Source organism: Narcine bancroftii, chromosome 1, assembly GCF_036971445.1.
Source record: "Narcine bancroftii isolate sNarBan1 chromosome 1, sNarBan1.hap1, whole genome shotgun sequence".
NCBI classification, from domain to species: domain Eukaryota; kingdom Metazoa; phylum Chordata; class Chondrichthyes; order Torpediniformes; family Narcinidae; genus Narcine; species Narcine bancroftii.
Genome location: NC_091469.1, coordinates 490906356 through 490933387, shown reverse-complemented (window position 1 = coordinate 490933387; position 27032 = coordinate 490906356). Strand labels below are relative to the sequence as shown.

Sequence of the window (27032 nt, the reverse complement as noted above, 5' to 3'; positions counted from 1 at the left end):
CCTGAGCCCTTCCTCATGGTAGTGTTATGAGCCCAGAGGATCCCAAAACCCAGCAGCGATAGAAATTCACCAATCAAATGGTTTCTTAAACAAAAGTTGCTTTTAATTTTCTTTAAATTGATTTCATAATCAGGATCGAACTTTAACTTATTCCAATTAACTTAATCCCCTTCTAATTCTAAGCACATGTGTATGTAATGTGTGTGTAAGTTCAGGAAAGTTAACCATATAACCATATAACCATTTACAGAGTGGAAATAGGCCTTTCGAGTCTGCACCGGTTCACTGATTTTGTGCACCCTCTTCAGGCATTGGTCCCGGTAGATCTTCATTCAATAACGATGGGTGAATTCAATGCAGGTAGAATCAGATAATAGCAAAACTATGAGCAAACAGATTGGCTATCTGTGTACCAAAAACACCAGGGTAAAGGACTTGGTTTCTTTGATTCACAGTCCAATCTCACTTCTCACTCCTCCAAGTTCACTGATATCAGGCAAATCAGGCAGACTGTGCACAGAATTTAACATTTATGAATCTTGCCAGGCTTTGGTGCTTGAAAGGTAAATGGTTACCGCTCAGGAAGGTTCTTGTTGGTTTTCAGAGAGAGATTTTTTGCTTGTTGGACACAAACTGATTCCTTCTGATCAGCCACGTCAGTGTCTTGCAGAAGAAACTTTCCCCATCAGGGTTCTCCAGATGATGACCTCTTTCTTTCAGGTCACTACAGAGTTCCTTTTTGTTTCCCTTATTTCAAGTGAAACATTATACAGCCAGACCTTTCCTCTTGTATGGGCAACAAGGGCTTTGACCAAGCTGAACTAAATACTCATAACCCCTCTTAAAAATGGGGTTTTTCCACAAGTTTGCCAGCTTGTCCTGTTCCAGTCCCAGCTGCTGCTGCTGAACCGTAGAACTGAATCCTCACTTTTTCTCTCAGAGAAAACCACATGATCCTCTTAGAACAGCCAACTGCATTCAAACACACTGCGGCACTGGACCCAATCTTCTGAGTCCGTTCATCTGTTGCTTTCCAAAACAACAATCCTTTACTCCCCACCATGTCCAATTGACACCTACTTTTGCAGTCCTTATAGGCATTCTTCAAAGTTTTTGCAAAGGCACCCAGAGCCTGGACTGACTGGCTTGAGCAGAGCTCTGGCATTTTAAATGCGATCTGTTTTGAAGTGTTTGTATGTGATGTACACTAAAAAACCTGCCCCAATTTATTTCCTTTAAAACTTATCTATATACAATATAAAATATAACATAATCTGTCAAAAATCTCAGTCTGGCAGTGCATGAGACCTAGGGAATAGGATGGGGAATTGAAATGGGTGGCCCGTGGGAGATCCACCTGTTTCCCCAAGTGATCACTAGGTGCCAGATAAAAGGATAAAACAAAACTCCAGGAAGGTGTATAATCTTTACAAGGTGCAGAGGAGATTTATCAAGATGGCCTGGATTGGAGACTAGATTGACCGAGCTAGGGTTTTTCTCTTTGGACGACAAGGGGTGAGAAGTATATTCGAGGGGTGCAGATAGTGTGGACAGACAGCACTTTTCCCCTGCGGCGACAATGGCAAGTGCCGGATGACGTTTGTTTAAAGCGAGAGGAGGGAAGTTTGGGGGAAGGGAGATGTTAGAGGTAAGGTTTTTTACATAGGGTGATGTGGGCCTGGACTGCCTTGCCAGAAGTGATGGTGGAGGCTGGAACATGAGGGGACATTTAAAAGAGTGTTAGACATGCACATGGGTGCAAGAACAATCGAGGGTTGTGGATGTGAGGTTGAGTCCGTTTCTGTCGGACTGCACAACAACGTGAGCTGAAGGCCTTGTATTGTGCTGGAATGTTCTGTGTTGTTCCACCGGCCTTGGCCTTGCCTCCAGTCCTCCAGTTTGTGTTTCTCCGGTGTTGGGGTGAACTGGATTGGCTGTGGTCTTCCTCCCAGTGACCTGCCTCTCTACTCTGTCACCAGCCTGAGTCAGCTGTGGGCCGATTGCTCCTCCTGTGAGGAAGCTTGGGTTTGTTTGACAGTGTTGAATGTGCTACATAAATGCAGGGGTGTGTTGTTGGTGATTCCAGGTCCCAGATCAGCACTGAGGCCTTCCTGCACATGCGATATGCACGCACGGACTGCGCCCTGATGTGCTCCGCCAATGGCCACCCTGCCCGCCCCGGGACCCCGTCCTGTCGCCATGGAGACTTCCGCGCCGCGTTCACCAGCAGGTCCGCAACCTCCGGAAAGTTCCATAATCTGTGTTCCTGCAGCATGTTGGATGTGGGGGTGGGGAGAGAGGGTGTTGCTCTCACTTTGTCTTCATCGGCGGCAGTGGGAGGGAGCAGGAACCGGGGAATCATGGGCTCTGGGGGGGAACCGTGGGTTTTATGGAAGGGGGGGGAGTGGGGATATGACCCCGGGTCTCAGAGAGGGGTGTAACCCCTGGTATCGGGGAGGTGTGGGGTGTATGGGAGGGGTGGGGGGTTAACCCCTGGGTCTTGGAGACGTCTGGGGTGTGTACCCCCTGGGTCTCCGGGAGGGGTGGGGTTGTAACCCCTGGGTCTTCGTGAGAGGTGGGATGTGTACCCCCGGGTCTCTGGGAGGAGTGGCAGGTATGACCCCTGGGTCTCGGGGAGGTGAGGAGGGTCACTGCCCACCTGACATATGACTGACTAACGGAATGACTGCAGGTACATGAAGGAGTTTGGCTTTGTGATCCCGGAGCGGCCAATCATGGTTGACAATGTCCGCGTGCGAGGTTGTGGCAAGTCTGCCATCGGTTTGGAGCGGAGGATACAGTCGAGTGGGGTCACAGCGCCCATTGAAACTGTAAGTGTGAGAGTGTCGGCCAGGTCTCCGTGTGACCTGACCCCATGGGCCTGGCTCCTGACCCTGTGGCCCTGTCCTCGTGTGACCGGCCCCTGTCTCTGTGTCCTGGATCCTGACCCCATGACCTGGGCCCTGCCTCTGTGACCCAGCCCGTGGTTACTGACCCCTGCCCCATGACCAGGCCCCAGTCCACTCTGTACAATGAAGATAAGGTAGAAATCTTACCATTGGCCGTTGCAGTTGTACACAAGTTTATTGAAAGTGTCCTGACCAAACGTGAGAGATGGGTTGAAAGACCACAGCTCAGCACAGACCCTTTGGCCAACATGTCTGAGCCGAACACCATGCTCAAATCAAAATGCTTGCACCTGATCGATATCCCTCCTCGCCTCCACGTTCCGGGGTGTGTCTGTGGGGAGGTAACAGTGTGAGGAGGGGCTGGACAGAAGGATATAGTCCAAGAATAGATGAAAATGTGAGGATGATGGGGAAAATGCAGTTCAAATCAACATGAAATTTCAAAGTGGACAGAGATCAATGGGTTGGAAAGGGGCACAGAGGAGATCCACTGAGATGTTACCGGTACTGGGGAGGGGGGGGTTGAATATCGTAAAAGCGCAGTCCTGGAGAAGCTCACGCACTGATCTTTAAATTTAAATGCAGCGTGGTAACAGGCCCTTCCGGCCCACACACCCGATTGACCTACAGCCCCTGGTATGTTTCAAATGGTGGGAGGAAACCGGAGCAGGCAGGGGGAGAATGAGGAGCACCCAGTCCTGATCACTGGCGCTGTAACAGCGTTACACTATCTGTGCTGCCCCTATATAGCATTGGTTCTCAACCTTTCTCTTCCCACTCACAGACCACCTTAAGTATGCCATAGGTTCTCTGTGATTAGTAAGGGATTCCTTAAGGTGGGATGTGGGTGGAAAGGAAAAGTTTGAAATCACTGTTTTAATTGTCCCTCATTGACTCGTTATGTGCACAGTTTCATAACTCCAAAGGAAATGGGCCAATGACAGTTTATCTCAAGCAAAATATTTCAGTAACAATTGGGTCTAGAGCAGTGATTCTCAACCTTCCCTTCCCACCCACATCCCACCTTAAGCAACCCCTTACTAATCACAGGGCACCGATGGCATAGGGATTACTTAAAGAGGGATGTGAGTGGAAAGAGAAAGGTTGCAAACCACTGGTCTAAAGTAAATATGAAGGTACAAAGTGTTGGGCCTGAGTCCTTCCTCAAGGAATGACTATGACGTGGCAGTAAAGGAACATCTGAAATGGAGAAGCAGTGTTCAGGTTGTCCTGGGTGTTACTGAGACTGCACTGGGAGGGCTGCGGACACCTCTGGTACCCTCATTCGGAGGCAGTCCATCAGTGAGTCTTGTACCGCACTGTTGCCCAGTGTGGAAGCAGGCCCTTCCACCCAACCAGCCCATGCTGGCCACCGTCCCGCCCACCTGCTTGCGTTTGGCCCAAATCCCTCTGAACCAGCCATTCTCCCTGGTGGGTTGGGGGCAACACATTTAAGTAAAAGCCTTGGTTTCTTTCCACCTCGCGTAAAATAAATATCTTTTATGTAGTCGGTAGGAGAGAAGCACGGAAAAAACCAAAGCGTGACTGCTTCACAGGGAAGCAGGGGAGGGGTTAGGCCATAAACTTTGAGTAGAGTCCTGGAGGGGGAGGGGGAGTGCAACTGGAAAAATGTTTGAGAATGGCTGCTCCAAAACCATCCAATATTTTCTGAAACACTACAACTGTGTCTGCCTTAACCCCCTCCCCTGGCAGCCCGTTCCACACACCCACCTCCCTCTGTGTTAAAACGTTACCCCTCAGGTTCCTGTTAAATCTCCCCCTTTCCCGCCCCCCCCCCCCCCCACCTTCAACCCATGCCCTCTGGTTACCAATTCCCCTACTCTGGGGAAAAGACTCTATGCGTTCCGCTGATCGACTCCCTCATGATTTTGAACACGTCATTCCTGGGATGAGAGGAGAGAGAGAGAGTTTGTATTGCCTGGAGTGCAGGGATGATCTTATTCAAACATAAAAGACCCCAAAGGGTAGATGTTAGGAGGCTTCCGATAGTGGGAGAACCTCAAGTAACGGGATGTTAGGGCCAGTCACTCCCCGTTCTCGCTCTCTTCCCCGTCCCTCTGTCTCCGTCCCTCCAGCTCTCCACCCCTTCCCTCTCCATTCACAGAGCCGTCCCCCCTTCCCTTATCCACCAATTACCTGTGGGACTATGCTCCTCTCCCTGCCCCTTCCTCCCCCATTTTATTCAGGCACCTGTCTACATTTTCCCTGACCTTGATGAAGGGCTCAAGCCCGAAACATTGGTTATGAATCTTTATCTTTACCGAATAAAGGACACTGTTTGACCTGCTGAGTTTCTCCAGAGTCGTGTTTTTATTTCAGCAACATCTGCAGTTATTAAAGTTTTTTTTTGTCCCGACTTGGTCCTCAGGAGGTGAAATGTTACTTTGACGATGGTTATGTGGACACGGCTGTGTACCTCCAAGAGGAGCTATCATATGGGCACACCATCTGTGGTCCTGCCATTATCATTGATAAAAACAGGTAGGTGGTTCCTGTCACAGCCCAAGGCTCATCCGTGTCTCCCCGCGAGGCTTGTCTGCGCTCCCCTCCCCCTCCCCACAAGGCATGTCGGTGTCTCCCTGCAAGATGTGACGGAGTCTCCCCGCGAAGCATATCGGCGTCTCCCCACAGGGTGTGTCCAAGCTCCCCACCCTCAAGGCACGTCTCCCCTCCCCACCAGGCATGTCCGTGTCTCCCCTGTGAGTCTCCTGCCTGGAGTTTGCAGAGGACTCTCATTGTTCAGGAATTGAAATGCTCTGATTTGTTTATTGCGAGACCCAAGATACAATGAAACGGGGTGTTGGGTGTGGTATCCAGCCAAGTCAACTCATGTTGCAGCTGGTGCAAGAACAACAAATAAATAAATAGCAGTGTAGTGAGTGCTGTTACAACAGGGGACAAGAGTAAAGAGTGGTTAAACAGTGCAGCAGGTCTTTCTCCAATGGGATGTCTGATTAAAAACAGGAAAAGGTTTTTCTTGCATCTGGAGGTCTGTGTTATCAAATGTGTATCTTCTGCTCGACAGAATGTGGGAGAGGAGAGTGTGATAGGGGCCAGAGAGGGACTCAGCAAAGGTATGGTGGTTTATGTGACGGTATCGGTGTGGACAACTTGCAGTCTTTGGCGGAGCGCCTCCTGTACCTGACAGGAGGCTTCCTGTGGGTCACCTGTAGACACTGGTGAGAGATCTCAGGGAGGTGCTGAATTTTCTTGGGCTTTGGAGGAAGTAGGGTTGTTGGGGATGCTTCAGGTTTTCAGCTGAACCCTGATGAGCATTTGGATCATCAGTTCAAAGGTGTTACGAACTAATAAAATCTTGTTAGCCCTAACACAGGAACAGCAATGGGAAATTCACCAGACAGTGGTAAATTCAAAATAATACTTTGTAGAAGCCGTGTCGCGGGCTGAGCAGGCGCACAGCACGGTATCACGAACTGTTGCCGGCACGGCTCTTCAGTAAATGTGTGGAGCCGTAGGCCAGACTGCTGGGTACCCATCGGGTTAATGGACCGTACACGCAGTGCTGCAGGCCGAGTAATGGCACATTAGTTTGCTGTGCCTCTTTCTAGAAGGTGCAGGGCCCCCACTGTTTAATTTAAACCTACCAGCCCTGCGGATCAGCGGCAAACACAGTGATGTCACCACCCCATCTGTAAAGTCTAAATAAAACAGTCTTGTGTTGACTAACCCGGTGTAGGGGGATTGCTTTAGTCGCTCTACCAAAGTAGTCACTACAATTGGTGACCCCGACTGCAAGATTCAGCCGAAGCTTGAATCTACACTTATTACGGACACAACTACAGCAGCAGCTGCTGCCTCGGCTGCAGTTAATGTGGTGGGACTTCACTTGCCTCCCTTGTGGACCCATCAACCTCGGGTGTGGCTTAATCAGGCTGAAACCCAGTTTCATCTTCGTGGCATAATGACAGAGAACATGAAATTCTGGCATGTTGTAGATGCGTTGGACACTGCTACGGCAGTTAAAGTGAGTGAATTTATTGCCAATCCCTCGGTGGACAACCAGTACACCATGTTCCGCCATTTTCTCCTGGACATGCTGGAAATGACCGGGCACGAGTGCGGCATGCGGCTTTTGAATATGGAGGGACTGAGTGACAGGAATCCATCCCATCTAATGAATGAGATGCTCGCGTTAGCAGATGGTCATTCTCACTGCTTGCTTTTTGAGACTATTCCTGTCTAAACTCCTGGGTTGTGTCGCAATACCAATCGCTAACATGGATTTCTGCCGTCCCCTTGACGTGGTCCGGGAGGCTGACAGGCTCTACCATGCTCCAATGCAGGAGTCTGCACACACACATCCTGTTTTCACAGCAGATCCATCTCCTGTGTCTTACGAACCTCCTGTGTCTGTAGTTCAGACAAAGAAGGAGGAATTTGCTGACAGGCAGCGAGAATGGTAATATTACCATTGGGGGAAAAACTGCCTGTAAATATGTCTCACCATGTAGCTATTACAGAAAAAAGTCGGGAAACGAAAAAGCTGGCTGCCAGTAGTGGCCTCGGTAGCTGGCACAAGTACTGGCCTCCTGTATCTTCAAGATGATGCTGATAAGAGCAAGCTTCTCGTAGACACGGGTGCTGAGGTCAACTTGCTCCCACCAACCTATTTTGAAAAGACACATAAGCCACAACACCTGGCTCTTCAAGCAGCGAATGGGACTACCATTCCCAGCTTTGGCACACAACGGGTCACGATTGGGATAGAAGGGGTGACATTCCATTGGAATTGTGCCTTGGCTTGCGTTGCTTTCTGTTGGAAATTGTTTCATGCCATCACTTTTCACATACCTGCTGGTATGCAGCAAAGAGTTTCCCATCTTGGGGTACATACCCCGCACAAAGAGGCCTATCCTGCCCTGCTTGACGAATTTCCTGGTATTCTCTCTCTTAACTTTGATACCTCCAAAACAGCCCATGATGTGTCCCATTACATAGACACTTCAGACCCGCCGATTTATGCCAGGTCTCGTTGTCTTCCACTTGATAAACTCAGACAGGCAAGGGCAGAATTTACTGCAATGGAGGAATTAGGTATCATTCGGCATTCCAACAGTCCTTGGGCATCGCCATTACACATGGTACCCATGAAAACAGGTAGATAGAGACCCTGTGGCGATTACCATAGGCTCAATAATATAACTACACCCAACAGATACCCGATCCCTCATATACAAGATTTCATAACATAACAACAATTACAGCACGGAAACAGGCCATTAGGCCCTTCTAGTCCGCACCGAACCAAACACCCCTTTCTAGTCCCACCTCCCTGCCCATCTGCACAATTGCCGTGTTTTCTCCAAAGTTGATCTTGTCAAGGGATACCATCAGATCCCAGTCCATAAGGATGACATTCCTAAAACGGCGATTATTACCCCTTTCAGGTTTTTAAAATTTCTTAGGATGCCATTTGAGTTGAAGAACGCTGCTCAAGCCTTCCAAAGGCTTATCGATGCTTTGGGTAGGGATTTAGAGTTTGCTTCCATCTACTTGGATGACATCCTCATAGCCAGTGCGACTGAGCAGGATCACCTCCTGCATTTACCCTGCCTGTTCCAACGGCTGGAGGAATTCGGTCTTACCATCAACCCTAGCAAATGTCAATTTGGCAAGTCCACCATCGACTTCCTGGGACACAGGATCACGGCCAATGTTGTCTTTCCCTTATCCAGCAAGGTAGAGGCAGTCCGTGCTTTTCCGAAACCTACCACAGTTAAGGGCCTGCAGAAATTCTTGGGCATGATCAACTTCTATCACCGGTTCATTCCAGCAGCTGTTGATATTCTTTGATCACTGTTTCAGATTCTCACCTCAAAACACAGGGAGGTTACCTGGACAACAGAGGCAGAGCTTGCGTTCACAAGTGCCAAAGATACTCTGGTCAATGCAGCAATGCTCGCACATCCTAATCCCGACACTTCCCTGGCACTTAACATCGACACCTCGGATACAGCCGTGGGTGCAGTTCTTGAACAGTCCATCGATGGCCATTGCCATCCCCTCGCTTTCTTTACCCAACCCCCATGGCCATTGGAGATAAAATACAGCACATTTGATCGGGAACTTGGCATTGTATCTAGCCACCCGATATGTTGTGGAGGGTCGGCATTTCACTGCTTTTACGGATCATAAGCCGCTCGTTTTTGCCTTCAGCAAAATATTGGACCCATGGTCGACCAGGCAGCAGCATCACTTGTCACACATTTCTGAATTCACGACGGACGTGCGCCATGTCTCAGGTAAAAACAATCTCATGACTGGCATGCTGTCCAGACTGACTGCACATCATAATCAGGGTGATGTTGATATTCCTGAATTGGCCAGTGCACAGGCCATGGACCCCGATGTTCAGGCATACGGTATGGCCATTACTAACCTGGACATGCAGCGGTCCAACTCTACTTTGTGACATGTCTTTGAGCTACCCTAGACCAGTGATTCCAGCATCTTGATGTCTTTTTGACCAGGTACGTAGCTTGTCTCATCCGTCCATCAAAACAACCAAGAAGTTCATGTCGATTAAATACATATGGCATGGACTGAAACAAGATGTTGTGGCCTGGAGATGTACCTCCTGCCAGACTTCAAAAATTCAGCGGCACACCAAGGCATCTCTCCAACCTTTCCTGGCGGTACACCGGTGTTTTGAACATGTGCATGTGGACTTGTTTCGACCATTGCCCCAGTATCTCAAAGCATGAGATACTTTCTAATAGTCGTCGACAGTTTCACGCTCTGGCCAGAGGCCACCCCGTTGCCATCCAGTGACACTGAGACATGTGCCAGAGCATTCATTGTCAATTAGATTGCTAGATTTGGTGTCCCAACACACATAACATCAAATCGCACTGCACAATTCACCTCTGTGTTATACCCAGCATGTAAGCCTGGAGATGTCAGTCTTGCACTAGACTCCACAGCGTGTACATCGACTTCCCAGCGAATACATCAACTTGACAATGAGTAGAGCTATTCCACAACATGTACACTGATGTCTATAGTAGTTCAATATAGAATACTTCGCTACACAGGAATACTATTTTCTAAATGGGGATAAAATTGAAAATCCCAGATACAGAGGGACCTGAGAGTCCTCGTGCAGGACGGCCTGAAGATAAACTTGCAGGTTGAGTCAGTGGTGAAGAAGGCAAATGCAATGCTGGTGTTCAATTCAAGAGGAATAAAATATAAGAGTAGGGGTGTGATGTTGAGGGTTTATAAGGCCCTTGTGACACCTCACGGAGGATTGTGAGCAGATTTGGGCTCCTCATTTAAGAAAGGATGTGCTGACGTTGGAGAAGGTTCAGAGGAGGTTCACAAGGATGATTCTGGGAATGAAAGGGTTATCATATGAGGAGCGTCTGACACTCTTGGCCTGTACTCATTGGAATTTAGGAGAATGAGGGGGAAGCTCATTGAAGCATTTTGAATGTTGAAAGTCATGGACAGAGTCGATGTAGAAAGGTTGTTTCCCACGGTGAGAGAATCTGGGACAGTAGTTCTCAACCGTTTTTTTTTCCCACTCACGTACCACCTTAAGTAATCCCTTACTAACCTCAGAGTACCCATAGGTGCTGTGTGATCTGTGGTTAGAAAGGGATTACTTAAGGTGATATGTGAATGGGGAAAAAATGGTTGAGAACCACTGGTCTAAAGAGGCACAACTTCAGGATTGAAAGGCGTCCACTAGGAGCAGAGATGCGGAGGAATTTCTTCAGCCAGAGGGTGGTGAATCTGTGGAATTTGTTGCCACGGGCGGGTGTGGAGACCGGGTCATCAGATATATTGAAGGCAGAGATTAATAGTTTCTTGATTAGCCAGGGCATCAAAGGTTATGGGGAGAAGGCCGGGCAGTGGGGCTGAGTGAGGAAATGGATCAGCTCAGGATCAAATGGAGGGGCAGACTTGATGGGCTGAATGGCCTATTTCTAATCCTTCATCTTCTGGTCTTTGTTCAGCTGTAAGAAGACGTTGGGAAGCCTACATTTGACCAGGGTTTTATTACGACATTGTGTTGATGGGAGTGTTTTTATTAAATGTTGCAGCACCATTCTGATTGAACCAGACTGTGAGGCGGAGATCACTCAGTACGGGGACATGCTCATCACTGTCGGCAGTGGGAAGGGACAAGCGGTGGGGCTAGAGCTGGACACAGTGCAGCTCTCCATCTTCTCCCACCGCTTCATGAGCATTGCTGGTAAGGGGGGGGGGAGAGGGGAGTGCAGATACAGTGTGGGGAGGGGGGGGGCTTCGACCCCATCGAGGTAGGGGCAATACAGCAAGAGTGCAGATTATCAGTCGGCAGCATGGCGGGAGAGGCAGTACTGACGGAGGGGGATACTGGGGGGAGGGGGTACTGAGGGAGGGGGACTGAAGGAGAGGGGTACTGGTAGGGAGAAACTGAGGGAGGGGGTACTGAGGGGATGTGTGGTGAGGGGATTATTGTGTATACAGTTTTCACACAGTCAAATTCCCCCTCACCTCCCCATTCCTACCTCCTCCCCAACTCTGCCCCCCCGCTTCATCTGCCCACCCTCCAACCCCCTCGCCCCTCTCACCCCACCTTGGCCACGCCACCTCGCCTCCCCCCCCCCATCCGCTTCCCTGCCCTGCCACCCCCTCCCACGCCTCCCCTTCCTTCCTGCCCACCTGCCCCCTCTCTGCAATCTCACCCAACTGCACCCCTATCCTCTTGCCAACTCTCCCCCACTACAAACCCCTCATCCCTTCCTCTTTCCCTTCCCTCTTCCTCTCTCCCCTCCCCTTCCTCTCTCTCCTCCCCCACTTTCCCTTTTACTCCCCTTTCCCCTCCTACTTCCCCTTACCCTCCCCCCCATGCCCCCACAGAGCAGATGGGACGGGTCCTACAGCGGACTGCCATCTCCACCAACATTAAGGAGCGTTTGGACTTCTCGTGTGCCCTGTTTGGACCGGAGGGCGGCCTGGTGTCCAACGCGCCGCACATCCCCGTGCACCTGGGCGCCATGCAGGAGACGGTGCAGTTTCAGGTACGGTCGTGTTCCCCTGGATTCCCCTCCGTGTTCTTCCCCCCCCCCCAACAACTGAGATCCCACTCCATGTTCCACCACCACCTGGAACCAGGTCTGCATCCCCCTCCCCTGGGATCCTGCTCTGCATTGCCCTTGGGATCCTGCTCTGTGTCCCCCCCCCGATCCCGCAGTGTCCCCCCCATCCCACTCTGTTCCCCTCCCAATCCCACTCTGTGTTCCCCCAGATCCTGCACCGCGTTCCCCCTCTACCCCGGATCCCGCTCCCATTTCCTTCCGAGATCCTGTCCCAGGATCCTACTCTGTGCTCCCTCCCCACATCCCCCCTCCCCTCCCCTCCCCCACTGTTCAGACACTGGTCTCCAGCCCTTGGAGTCATTCACTCCATTAGAGGACACTGTTTATCAGTCTCACTGCCTGCAGGGAGGAACTATTCCCCAGCCTGCCTGGCCTCTCCCTCCTTCCTGATGAGAGTGTATCAAAAATGCTGTGTACAGAGTTCTCAATGATCCCTTGAGCCCTATTTAAGTAAATGTTCCCAGTAAATGTGGTCTGTAGAGGAAAGGGAGACCCCAGCAATCTTCTCGGCCATTTTGACCATCCAGTCCGATGCTTTGCAGTTACCCTCCCACACAGTGACGTAGCCAGACAGGACGCTCTCAACTGTGGTCCTGTAAAATGTGGGCAAGATGTTGGTCGGGGCCTTGCCCTTCTCAACCTTCTGAGGAAATGTCGGCACTGCTGCGCCTTCCTGACTAATGAGGAGGTGTTGTGGGTGCGAGATAGGTTGCCTGAGATGTGGACGCCAGAGATCTCCACCACATCGTCTTCCTGTCACTCTCTTTATTTCTGGGTGATAGTTAAAACCACAATTTTGACGGTCCTGGACCACCTTCCATCCCCTCAGTTTAAGCCCCCAACACCGGTGCATTTGAATGGGCTTGGTCGCGGCCAGGGAAGGATTGGGCTTCCTGCGTCCCCCATTGGATTTCTCAGTGCATCTCTTTCCCCAGCAGATCAGCCACTTGGGCAGTGACCTCGAAGAGAACGACGTGATCCTCAGCAACCATCCCATTGCAGGAGGCAGCCATCTCCCCGACCTCACAGTGATCACACCGGTGAGCTGTCGAGTTCAAGTTGGTTAATTTTCACCTGGCTGTAGGAAGCCCGGCAAAGCATCTCTGCGCATGTATATGCACCATTCATAAAGATCACTCACTGGGGATCATTCTCACAGTTCGTTGGTCTCACAGCCTGTGGGAAGAAGCTATTTCCTGGCTGGGCAGGGCCTGATTTTGAAGCTTCTGTGCCTTCTTCCCGATGGCAGTGGGTTAGATGGAAAGGGTCTTTGAGCCCTATTTAAGTAACGCTCCCAGTTAGTAGTGGAAGTGGGAGACCCCAGTGATCTTCTCGGCCGTTTTGATGTATTGACTTCCAGCTGGGCGCCTTGCAGCTACCATCCCACACAATGGGGCAGCCAGACAGGATGCTCTCAATCGAGCTCCCATCAAGATGAGGGCCCTCAGTCTCCTTAGGAAATGTAGGCACTGCTTCCTAACGAGGAGATGTTGTGGGACCAGGTTCATCTGCACGCCAAGGAGCTTTGTACTCTCCGTGATGGAACCGTTGATGTGTCGTGGAGAATGGTCGACCTTCGTCCTCCTGAAGTCCACAATCATCATATTTGTCCGGTCCATATTGAGACTCAATTTGTTGTTCTCGCGCCATTTCACGAGCCTCTGTAACCCAACTCATCATTGTTGCCGATGAGACCCACTGTGTCATCCACAGCTCAATGTTCTGTTGGAACTGAGATCTCTCGGTCCAGCAGTCCAGAATCCAGCTGCAGAGAGGGTGTTGAGTCACATTTTATCCCCCAGCTTCTGAGGTGCAGAAACGGCACCTTCATTGATCAAACAATTCACATGTAATTAAAGTGCACGTTCCAGATTTAATCAAGGATATTTGTATACATTTTGGTTTGACTGTGTACAGGGGTGACCAATCTTTTAATTTTTTAATTTAGACATGCGGCATGGTAACAGGCCATTTCGGCCCACGAGTATGTACTGGGGGTACAGTTTAATTGGGCGGCACAGACTCGTGGGCCGAAATGGCCTGTTATGGTGCTGTGTGTCAAAATGAAAATGTTGGCTAACTCGGTACAACACTTTTTATACATCATCCCCTTATTTCAGGGTATCATCATATTTGGGACATTTGGCTTCACAGGTGTTTGTGAGTATTCAGGTATGCTTAATTGCTTTATTGGTGCAGGTATAAGAGAGCTTCCAAGCCCCCTATACCTGTTAACTTTGCCTTTAATCCTGACAGGAACCTACTGTACTCTCAAAATTTCCCCTTTGAAGGTCCACCACTTAACTCACACATCCTTGCCCGAAAACAACATCCCAATCCACGCATTCTAGATCCTTTCTCATTTCCTCAAAATTGGCCTTTCTCCAATTTAGAATCTCAACCCGAAGCCCAGACCCATCTTTCTCCATAATTAAACTTGAAACTAATGGCATTATGATCACTGGACACAAAATATTCCCCTACACATGCTTCTGTCACCTGTCCTGTCTCGTTCCCTAATAGGAGATCCAGTATTGCCGTCTCTCTCATTGGTACCTCTATATATTGATTTAGAAAACTTTCTTGAACACATTTGACAAACTCCAAGCCATCTAACCCCTTTACAGTATGGGACTCCCAGTCAATATGTGGAAAGTTAAAATCTCATGTTTCCTGCTTCTGTCTGCTATCTCTCTACAGATTTGCTCCTCCAATTCTAGCTAATTATTAGGGGGTGGTCTATAATACAACCCCATGAGTGTGGTCGTACCTTTCCAGTTCCTCAGTTCCACCCATATAGCCTCAGTAAATGAGGCCTCTGGTCTGTCCTCCCTGACCACAGCTGTGATATTTTCCCTGACAAGGAATGTCTCTCCTCTCCCTTTCATTACACCCCCCCCCCCCACCCCGTCCTATCTCATCTAAAGCAACAGAAGCCCAGAACATTGAGCTGCCAGTCCTGCCCCTCCTGTAACCAAGTTTCACTAATGGCCATAATCCCACGTGCCAATCCACGCTCTCAGCTCGTCTGCCTTTCCTACAACACTCCTTGCACTGAAATAGATGCACCTGAACATTTCCACCACGTAAAACCCGTTGACTCAAATATAAGTTTCACACCATCCTTTCCCTCCTCCACTCTTCTATCTGTGCTAGCATCTGGTTCCCCTCCCCCTGAAAATCTAGTTTAAACCCACTAGAGCAGCACTAGCAAACCTTCCCACAAGGATATTCGTCCCCTCCAGTTCAGGGTGTTGGCTACCTTCTTCAGACAGTGCCTCATGTAGATGTCTGCAATGGATGAGAGGTTGGTGCCCATGGTGGACTTGGTTATGAATAAGGACGAGTTTGGACCTTGTGGGAAATTCCTAAATTGGGGGGGGGGGTAAATTCAACCCTTAGACAGGAGCTCGGGGATGTTTATTGGAGCAGCAGATATCAGCCAAGCCAATATCAAGTCCATGTAAAAACACAACGTTGGAGGAACCCAGCTGGTCACACAGTGTCCTTTATACAGCAACGTTTTGGGCTTGAGCCCTTCATCTTGACACTCACCTCATTACAGGAAGGATATGGGATCGTTGGAGAGGGTACGGAAGAGATTTTTTTAAAATTTATTTACAGCACGGTAGAAGTCAATTCCAGCTATTAAAACTCATGCCGACAAATTACACCCAAATTTATCTATATGAGTCAGTACAACATTGTGGGTCGAAGGGCCTGTACTGCAGTAGAATGTTCTATGTTCTACTTCCTCATCCAAATCATTCATCGCCAACAGCAGGGGTCCCAACACCAGTACCCCGCGGAACACCACTGCTCAGACCTCATAGGGTCACCACACAGTTGATAGGATAGTTAAGAAGGCCTATGGGAGCTGTGATTCATTAAAAGGGGGATTGAGTTCAGCAGTAGAGAGGTCGTGTTGCAACTCCACAAATCTTTGGTGATGCCTCATTTAGAGTATTGTGTTCAGTTCTGGTAACCTCATTATAGGAAGGATGTGGAAGGTGTGGAGAGAGTGCAGAGTAGATTTACCAGGATGTGGCCTTGAGGTCTTATAAGGCAAGATTAGCAGAACTGGGGCTTTTTGGAGCATAGAAGGATGAGAGGAGACTTGACAAAGGTCTACAAGATTATGAGAGGCATAAATATGGTGGACAGCCAGCACCTGTTTCCCAGGGCAGAATCAGCAAACTCCAGAGGACGTGTGTACAAAGTGAAAAGAGGGAAGTTTAGGGGAGATGTCAGGGATGTTGTTTTACACAGAGTTGTGGGGGCCTGGAATGCCTTGCCAAGGATGGTGGTGGAGGCTGAAACATTAGGGGTATTTAAGAGACTCTTAGACAGATGCATGGATGGAAGAAAAATAGAGAGTTAAGGGGTAGGGAGGGTTTAGAACTTTTTTAAAGAATATTTGGGTTGGCACAACATCAAGGGCTGAAGGGCTTTTATTGTGCTGTAGTGTTAATACAGCACAGAAACAGGCCCTTCTTGTCCGTGCCAAAATATTATTCTCTCTCGTCCTAGGGTCTGTAGGCTTTGTGGTCTGGCATTTTGTTCGGATTCCTGCCAACATTTTAGATGCCTTGGCAAAGGGCTCAAGCCCGTGACTTTGGTTGTGTATTTTTACCTTTGCTATATAATGGACATTGTTTGACCTGCCGAGTTTCTCCAGCGTTACGTTTTTACTTAAACCACGATGTCCGCAGACTTTCGTGTTTTACTTCAGAGCTGTCTGTGACCGATGTGGGCAAGCTGTGTTCAGACCCACATGTTCCAGCAAGGACTGGCACGGCAAGGTCGACGAGAGAGGCGGCGAAGCTTTGCAGCACTCGTAAGGGATGTGGGTGGGGTGGTGGAGACGGGACCCAGCGACTCACGGTGCTTCTCACGCCAACAGGTGTTCCGCAAGGGCATTCCCCACCCGGTGTTCTTCTTGGCAAGCCGAGGGCACCATGCTGACATCGGTGGCATCACGCCAGGCTCCATGCCCCCTCACTCCAAGTCCTTGCAGGAGGAAGGGGCTGTCTTCGTTTCCTTCAAGCTGGTGAAGAATGGGGTTTTCCAGGAGGAGGGTGAGTAAGGAGGGGATCCTGCTCATTGAGGCGGTACATGTGGAACATAGAACCGCAGCACAGTTGTGCCAACGCTTATATTCTTAAAAAAGTTTACTAATCCCCCCTATCCCTTAACCCTCTATTTTTCTTCCATCCATGTGCCTGTCTCTTTTAAATGCCGCAAATGTTCCAGCCTTCACCACCATCCCTGGCAAGGCATTCCAGGGACTCACCACTCACTGTGTAAAAAAAAACTTATCCCTGACGTCGCCCCAAACCTCCCTCCCTTCACTTGTACACATGTTTGCTATTCCTGCCCTGGGAAATAGGTGCTGGATGTTCACCCTATCTCTGCCTCTCAGAATCTTGTCGACCTCTATTTAGTAATTTCTCATCCTTCTGGTCTCCAGAGAGAAAAGTCTCAGCTCTGCTAACCTTACCTCATAAGAGACTATACAAGAGACTGCAGTCGCTGGAATCTGGAGCAAAGCACATGCTGCCAGAGGAACTCAGTGGGTTGAGCAGCGTCTGTTGGGGGAGAAGGATGGTCAACAAACCCATTGTCTTGATGACTCAATGAGTCAGGCTTGGAGAAAATCGACCATCTTTCTCCCTCTGGTGCTGCGCGACCTGCTACGTTCTCCTCCAATGGATTGTGTTTTGTTCTGGTTCGTCAGCTCCTCGTACTTGTGACCTAGGATTGGGATTCAGGGCGGCCTTAAACCAGAGGATCAATATCAAGTTCAGGTTCATTGCCATCTGATTGCACAGGTACAACCTATCAAAACAGCGTTCTCCGGTCCTCGGTGCAAAATACGCAGACACACAACCAGACATAACTCACCCACACACACACACACACACACACACACACACACACACACACACACACACACACACACACTCACATGCAGTGAAGGGAGGCCGTCTTGGAATGGCCGTTAGTTGTGGCAATTAGGCCCATTCACCTGCGCGATCGCTCGGACTGTGGCACCACCCCCCACCCCAGAATCACTGCTGCTTTTTGAACAGTCTGACTTACAGTCACAGTGACCTGGGGGGTCCAGGGCTGGCAGGTTAGAGTCCTGTTGGTCGCCAATGTCCACTGTGAACACAACATAGTCTCTCTCTAGTACCTTGAAAGGGCCTTCATATGGGCACAGTAGGAGAGTTCCTTGTTGTCCACTGCATACAAAGATGTAGTGAGTGGACTGCAGGTCTGCTGGAACTTGGCTGGGTGGCAAGCTGAGTTGGGATGGTGGAGGGGGTTGGTCATTGGCCTGCTTGCGCTCTCAACCTGCATAGGACATCTAAAGCACTGGGCTGGGAGCTGGGGGGTTGAAATGTAGGTCCCCTGGGATGGAGAGAGGTGCATCTCCACGGACAATGCTGGCAGGTCCTCTTTCGGTGATATGTGGATCCCGATCAGTACCCACAGGAGCTTCTCCATGCAGTTCGATTCAGTCATTTGGGCTTTCAAGGCGGCCTTCAGGTGGCAGTGGAACCATTCAACCAGTCCGTTGGTTGGGGACGGTTGGCCGTCGTACGGTGGACTTGGCCTGCTGCAGAATTTCACCAGGTTGGACCAGAGGAAGGAGGTGAAACTGCGCTTCTTGGTCCAATGTGATGTGGGTTAGGACTCCAGAATGTGCGACCCAGGTGGTGAGGAAAGCCTGGGCGCACGTCTCTGTGTCTCACGTAGTCATGGGTATCGCTTCTCACCGGTGGATGAATCTGTCGATGGTCGTGAACAGGTACCTCATACCTTGGCTCACTGGGAGGGGGCTGACGATGTTGACGTGGACATATTTGAACTAGCGTTGCACCAGCTCAAATGTCTGTATGGGGATTTGGTGTACTGGTGCACCTTGGCATACTGGCACTGTAAGCAGGTTCGAGCCCACAGGGTAACGTCTTGGTGGAGTCCATGCCACATGAACTTGTCCTAGAGCAGGTGGACTATGGACCTTATGGAGGGGTGAGGAAAACTGTGGATCTGGTTGAAAATCCGCTGACGTCAGGTCGTGGGAAGGATCAGTCTTGGGGACCCGGTGGAGATGTCGCACACCATGGCCGGTTCTCCTGGTGTGGGGAAGAAATCACTGGTGATGGCCATCCGGTACACCTGGATGTCTGAGTCCTCACTCTGGTCCTGCTGGGGGATGTTGAGTCCTCCCAAGGTTGTGGTGATCGTGGGCCGGGACAGCGCGTCGGCCACTATGTTGGCCTTGCCTGCAACATGGCAGATATCTGTGGTATCCTCCGTTATGTAGGAGAGGTGCCGTTATTGTCTTGCCGACCATGGGTTCGAGACCTTGTTGAGTGAGTAGGTCAACGGTTTGTGGTCTGTATAGGCGGTGAACACTCCCCTCTAGCATGTAGCGGAAGTGCTATCACCAGGTACAAGGCCAGCAGTTTGCGGTCGAATGGACTGTATTTGAGCTCTGGTGTTCAGAAGTGCTTACTGAAGAAAGTGAGGGGGCACCAGTGCTCATCGACCCATTGCTCTAGCACTGTGCCCACCACTATGTCCGAAGCATCCATTGTGTGCGCCAGGGTAAGATGGGGTCAGGGTTGCAGTACCGTGGGCTTTGCCAGTGCTGACTTGGTGGCGTGGAAAGCCTCTGTGGCTTCTGGCGTCCATTGCAGTGTCTTGTCACTGAGCTTGATGAGGCTGAACAGGGGCTGCATGAGGGTGGCCACTCCCGGGAGGAAGTGATGGTAGATGTTGACCATCCCCAGGAACTTCTGCAGTCCTTTGGTCATGCTCGACTTAGGGAAGTTCAGGATGGCCTCAACCTTGTCGGGTAGTGGTGTGGTGCCCTCTGGGGTGATTTGGTGCCCCAGGAAGTCTATTGTTTGCAGGCCGAACTGGCACTTGGCTGGGTTCACCTTGAGCCTGAACTACAGCAGCCTGTCGAACATGAGGGTGAGGTGCGTCCTGTGGGTGCTGGTGTCGGGGCTGGCGATGAGGATGTCATCTAGATAGACATGAAGGTGAGGTCCCTACCAACCACGTCCATTAGCTGCTGGGATGTCTAGGCCGCGTTTTTGAGTCCAAAGGGCATTCACTGGGAGCTACCAGGATCTGGTGGTACCCCATTACTAGGTCCACCTCAGAGAATACCCTGCAGCCTTGTACCAAAATCCTGGACATGCTGGATGAGGTACCTGTCTGGGACCATTGCTTCATTCAGCTGTTGGTAGTTGCCGTATGGACGCCAACCACTGGAACTCCTCTGCACCATGTGGAATGGGGAGGCCCATGGGCTGTTGGAACAGCGGATGATCTCCAACTCCTCCATGGTGGAAACTCGGCCTTGGCTTGTTGGAGCTTGTTCTGTGGGTGGCGCCGGGCTTGTGCATGTACTGGGGGCCAGCAGTCTCTATGTGGTGCTCCACGCCATGTGGCGGGTTGGAGTCATAAAGTTTCAGGCCAGTAGGCAGGCGTACCCACCTCAGTCCAGGGAGTGGATTGACTGGAACATGGTAGCATTCACTAACCAGCATCTTGTCATGTCCACTGGCAGATCATGAGCTCATCGGAAATCCGCTCCGAGTAGTGCCTGTGCCACGGCCGCAATAATGCACTCCCACTGGAAAACTGCATCTGCAGCATGGATGGTGGTCAGGCAGGTCCCATAGCTGGGGATGGATTTCAGTAAAGCCTTCAATAAGGTTCCACATGGAAGGTTGGTAAGGAAGGTTCAGGTGCTAGGGATTAATGTTGAGATAGTCAAATGGGTTCAACGGTGGCTAGAAGGAAGACACCAGAGAATCATGGTGGATAACTGTCTGTTAGGATGGAGGCCGGAGACAAGCAGTGTGCCTCAGGGATCGGAGTTGGGTCCTTTGTTATTTGTCATTTACATTAATGATTTGGATGATGGATTAGTAAATATGTGGATGATACAAAGATGGATGTTGTGGAGAGTGAAGATGGTTTTCAGTAATTGCAGAAGGATTTCGACGCTTAGAAGAGTGGGCTGAAAGGGGGTTGATGGAGTTTAATATCAATAAGTGTGAGGTGATTAATTTTGGAAAAATAATCAAAACAGGATGTATGCAGTGAAGGGGAGGACATTGAGGAATGCAGAGGAACAGAGAGATCTTGGAATAATGGTTCATCGTTCTTTGAAGGTGGATTCTCCTGTAGATAGGGTGGTGAAGAAGGCTTTGAGTATGCTGGCCTTTGTAAATCAAAGCATAGCATATAGGAGTTGGGAGGTGATGTTGAGACTGTTCAAGGCATTGGTGAGGCCAAATTTGGAATATTGTGTGCAGTTCTGGTCTCCAAATTATCGAAAGGAGATCAATAAAGTAGAGAGGGTGCAGAGAAGATTTACAAAAATGGTGCCTGGATTGCAGTATCGAGAATACGGAGAAAGATTGAGTAGACTGAGTCTTTATTCATTGGAGTGTAGAAGGTTGAGAGGGGGATTTGATAGAGGTATTTAAAATTATGAGGGGGATAGATAGAGTAGATGTGAATAGGCTCTTCCCCTTGAGGGTAGGGAGGATTCAAACAAGAGGTCACAAGTTAGGGGGCAAAAATTTAGAAGTAACATGAGGGAAATTCTTCACTCAGAGAGTGGTGGCTAAGTGGAATGACCTTCTGGAAGAGATGGTTGCAGCAGGGTCAATTTTGACATTTAAGAAAAGGTTGGATGAGTGCATGGATGTGAGGGGATTGAAGGGCTATGGGCAGGCTGCAGGTAAGTGGGACTAGAGAAGAGGACTTAGATCAGTACAGACTAGAGGGGCCGAGATGGCCTGTTTCCTTACTGTAATTGTTATGTGCTTATATGATGGAGGATCCATAGGTCGCTTGCAGTGGGAGGCCCTTGGTATTGTTTCTCACCTCAAAGTACGTGGGAAGAAAAAGGACAAACAAATTACATATAATCCAACAGAGATCAATGAAAACTTTAAGGAATTCTATGAACAATTATACTGAACTGAGAACGAAGAGAAAGAAGACAAAATAGATGAGCTTTTAGCTAAAATTGAACTACTGAAATTGCAAGAAGAGGAGCAAAACAAATTGATAAAACCATTTGAAATAGAGGAAATACAGGATATATTAAAAAAGCTGCCAAACAATAGAAAGCCTGGAGAGGATGGACTCCCAATAGAATTCTATAAAACATTTAAAGAGTTATTAATTCCCTCTCTCCTGGAAGTAATGAACCAGATAGAAGAAACACAAAACTTGCCAGATTCATGTAAAACAGCAATAATTACAATAATACCCAAGACGGGGAAGGATCCACTAACACCAGCATCGTATAGACCAATATCTCTACTTAATTCAGATTATAAGATAATAGCAAAACTATTAGCAAACAGATTGGCCGACTGTGTACCAAAAATAGTAAAACTAGATCAAACTGGATTTATTAAGAAAAGACGAACAACAGACAATGACTGTAAGTTCATTAACTTAATCCATGCAGTACAAGGAAATAAGACGCCAACAGTGGCTGTTGCTTTAGACGCAGAGAAAGCCTTTGACAGGGTAGAATGGAATTATTTATTCAAAGTATTACAGAGGTTCAACCTACCAGAGAAATATATTAATTGGATCAAAGCATTATATAAGGGAGCATTGGCAGTAAATGGATATATATCAAAACAATTTAACCAATTTAAGCAGGTCAACGAGGCATGGATGTCCACTATCTCCCTCACTGTTCACTTTAGCAATAGAACCATTGGCAGAACTGATAAGAATAGAAAATAAAATAAAAGGGATAAAAATAAAAGAGAAGTATAAAATCAGTTTATTTGTAGATGACATCATAATATACTTAATAGAACCAGAAATATCAATAAAATAACTACATAAGAAATTGAAGGAATATGGAGAAATATCGGGGTACAAGATCAACACAAATAAAAGTGAAGCGATGCCAATGAATAATGTGGATTACACAGAGTTTAAAAAAGAATCACCATTTAAATGGCAAACACAAGCAATCTATACCTAGGTATTAAACTAGATAATAATCTAGGCCATCTATACAAATTAAGTTATCAGCCATTAATGAAGAAATTACAAGATGACTTAGAACATTGGAAAGATTTACCACTAACACTGATAGGGAGGGTAAATTGCATTAAAATGAATATCTTCCCAAGGATACAATACCTATTTCAATCGTTACCAATTCCCTTAACAGAGAAATTGTTCAATGAACTAAAGAGAATAATAAGGAAATTCTTATGGAAAGGGGAGAAATTGACAGAATGGTACAAACAAGGTGGTTTGCAGCTACCAAACTTTAAAAATTATTATAGAGCAGCACAATTAAGATATCTATCATATTTTTATCAAACAAGGGAAAAACCAGATTGGTCCAAGACAGAACTAGATGAAATAGGGGAGAAGGTACCAGAACATATACTTTATAAGTGGGGTGAAAAACTGGTGCAATATAGAAGTTCACCAGAACTGCACCATTTACTCAACGTTTGGAAGAAGATTCACATAGAAAGGAAAAAAAAACAAATTACCAACTACCAAAATTATTATTGACGCAAATTCAACTAATCCCTTTCACAATAGATAACCTTTCTTTCGAGAATGGGAGAGAAAAGGGATCAGAAGAATAGAAAATTGTTTTTTGGGAAATAATTGATTATCATTTGAACAAATGAAGTACAAATATGGAATAACTCACGGTACAATGTTTGCATATCATCAACTGAAAACCTACTTGAAGGACAAATTGGGAAGCATGCTGAGGTCACCAGAAGGAAGCAGCTTTGAATATGTGATTACAGACACAATGATAATTAAAAGATTTATAACAAACATGTACATCAAACTGCAAGAGAAAGAAAATGATGAAATAAGCTATAAACCCAAACAAAAGTGGGAAAAGGACTTAAAGATAAAGAATGAAACATGAGAAAAGCTATACTCCGGAACTATGAAGAATATAATAAACACGAGGTTACACATGATACAGTATAACTGGTTACACAGGCTATACATCACACCCCAAAAGTTAAATAAATGGGACCCAACAGTATCAGACAGATGTTTTCGCTGTAAGAAGGAAACGGGAACAACAGGACATGCAATTTGGGGATGTGAGAAAGTGGAAAAGTTTTGTGAAGATCTAAACCAGGTATTAAATAAAATCACAAAAAGCAATATACCAGAAAATCCAGAGATCTTTCTTCTAAGTAATATAAGAAGTAAAGAACTTGGACTCGATTTGGATGAAGCACAAAAAAGATTTATTATGATAGCCTTAGCTGTAGCAAAAAAATGTATAATGTCAATCTGGAAATCGGAAGAGAGCCTGAGAGAACAGCAATGGTTCATAGAAATGAATAAATGTATTCCATTAGAAAAAATAACATATAACTTAAAAAATAAAGTCACAGTATTCGAACAAATTTGGGAACCGTAGATGGAACAGAACAGAGAAGGCCGACCACAGACCTCCATCCCCTAAAATGATAAGAAGACGAAATGACCCGATCCAGTGTGTAAAAGTAGATGACACGTTTTTCTTGTTTATTTTCATTGTGTGATGACATTGTTTAATGGGTTTATTGTATTGTATATGTTGAATGTTTAGTGGGTTTGGAAGGGGGTGGGAAGGGGGGAGGAAAGGTAGGGAAGAAAAAAAAGGGAGAAAATGCCACTGTGTATATTTAAGAGGGAAATGTTTGTGTGTATTTTGATTGCTTTGGTTCATAGTGTGAAAATTTTTTAAAAAGTACATGGGCAGGATGAGGCTATTCTCCACGCCCGTGTCGACGAGGAAGTCCCTCTTTGTCCTCTGGTCTCTGAGGTAGAGTAGGCCTTTCTGAGTGCCAGCCGTCAAGGCCACTATCAGTGGCTGGCCTGCCCATTTCCTATCGCTGTGTTGGATTTGGCGGTGGGGTACAAGCATGCCGGGGGTGAGGGTTCACCGCCAGGCGTTCTTGCCCCATTGGCGGTGGTAGAAACAGTACAGTTCTTCTCCATGCGCCTGTTGCGTTGATACTGTGCCATGGCTACTGTAGTTGCTTCCGGCAGGTTGGTCAGGGTGGCGGCACTAATGGTGTAGACTGGCCGCACATGGAAGGAGCTCTGCTGTAGCACATGGAGCAGCCTGTCTACCTCCTTGGCTACGGTGCGCTGAAATCCATGTCCGAAAAAGTGCTTAGGATTCGTGTACTGGCGGTTTCGAGAGGAACAGGGCCTCAGACAGGAACCAGTCTGTGTGCCCGTCCGCCGGGCTGCCATCTCGTGCATTAGCTCAGAGAGGTTTTTGTTGACCAGGCCCTGCATGTTGTGGATCCGAATGGCGCTCGTGTTGGCTGAGCTTCAGGGCGTTGAGGAAGAAACGGTGGAACTGCTCGTACTTACGCTCCATCAGTGGGTTTTCTATGAAGGATCTTACTTTGGCAGCTGTGGTGTTGTCCAGAGCCCTGATGACGTGCCCCTCTGAAATGATTCCCCGATGTGGAACTGGGACTCAGCTGTAGCCAGTTCCTGGGCTGGCTCGCCCAGAACGGCAGGAGATTTACTCCCGCCGCGTTGATCACAGGTGCTGCGACTGTGGATTCAGCCGGTTGCTGTGATCGATGCTAGTTCCAAAACGTTGGAACCGTCGGGGTCAACACCTGTAGCGTCTGCTTTGGCAGTGTCACCGAATAATAAGACGTCCACACAGTACGAGGCTGAAACAGAGACTGACTTTATTGTTTGAATTCGCCGTGTTGCCCCGTTGGAAACGCCCACCTCCGGTGACATGTCCGCTGGCTTCGAAAGTGGCGTCATCTCTTTGTGGTGTCACTCCTCAGCCAGCGGCCCGCTATGCAGAAGTGGAGGGCTCCTTAGTTTGCACGTGTTGCTAAATGCAGGCTCCTTCTTGGCAGTGAAGGGAGGCTTGTGCCATTTTGGAATGTTCGTTTGTAAGGTGATTTGGCCCATTCACACGGTTGCTCGGCCCACTAAACCTTTAGCTTTTATCTATCTATCTATCTATTTCTATCTCTTTCTTTTCTTTGGCTTGGCTTCGCGGACGAAGATTTATGAAGGGGTATGTCCACGTCTGCTGCAGGCTCGTTGGTGACTGACAAGTCCGATGCGGGACAGGCAGACACGGTTGCAGCGGTTGCAAGGGAAAATTGGTGGGTTGGGGTTGGGTGTTGGGTTTTTCCTCCTTTGTCTTTTGTCAGTGAGGTGGGCTCTGCGGTCTTCTTCAAAGGAGGTTGCTGCCCGCTGAACTGTGAGGCGCCAAGATGCATGGTTGGAGGCGAGATCAGCCCACTGGTGGTGGTCAATGTGGAAGGCACCAAGAGATTTCTTTAAGCAGTCCTTGTACCTCTTCTTTGGTGCACCTCTGTCTCGGTGGCCAGTGGAGAGCTCGCCATATAACACGATTTTGGGAAGGCGATGGTCCTCCATTCTGAAGACGTGACCCACCCAGCGCAGTTGGGTCTTCAGCAGCGTAGATTCGATGCTTGCGGACTCTGCCAGCTCGAGTACTTCGATGTTGGTGATGAAGTCACTCCAATGAATGTTGAGGATGGAGCGGAGACAGCGCTGATGGAAGCGTTCTAGGAGCCGTAGGTGATGCCGGTAGAGGACCCATGATTCGGAGCCAAACAGGAGTGTGGGTATGACAACGGCACTGTACACGCTGATCTTTGTGTGTTTCTTCAGGTGGTTGTTTTTCCAGACTCTTTTGTGTAGTCTTCCAAAGGCGCTATTTGCCTTGGCGAGTCTGTTGTCTATCTCGTTGTCGATCCTTGCATCAGATGAAATGGTGCAGCCGAGGTAGGTAAACTGGTTGACCGCTTTGAGTTTTGTGTGCCCGATGGAGATGTGGGGGGGCTGGTAGTCATGGTGGGGAGCTGGCTGATGGTGGACCTCAGTTTTCTTCAGGCTGACTTCTAGGCCAAACATTTTGGCAGTTTCCGCA

The 27032-nt window shown here is 48.4% G+C and overlaps 1 protein-coding gene across 4 annotated transcripts in view; it reads left to right on the top strand.

Moving 5' to 3' along the window:
* oplah (5-oxoprolinase, ATP-hydrolysing) overlaps positions 1–27032 on the top strand; it is a 107217-nt gene that overhangs the window by 51496 nt on the left and 28689 nt on the right. For all 4 annotated transcript variants that reach the window (XM_069915128.1, XM_069915131.1, XM_069915130.1 and 1 more), the window contains 7 exons: positions 2087–2230; positions 2693–2831; positions 5299–5411; positions 11000–11151; positions 11802–11962; positions 12979–13080; positions 16944–17118. In XM_069915128.1, the coding sequence (XP_069771229.1) occupies positions 2087–2230; positions 2693–2831; positions 5299–5411; positions 11000–11151; positions 11802–11962; positions 12979–13080; positions 16944–17118 (986 nt within the window). The remainder of the gene's footprint in view (positions 1–2086; positions 2231–2692; positions 2832–5298; positions 5412–10999; positions 11152–11801; positions 11963–12978; positions 13081–16943; positions 17119–27032) is intronic.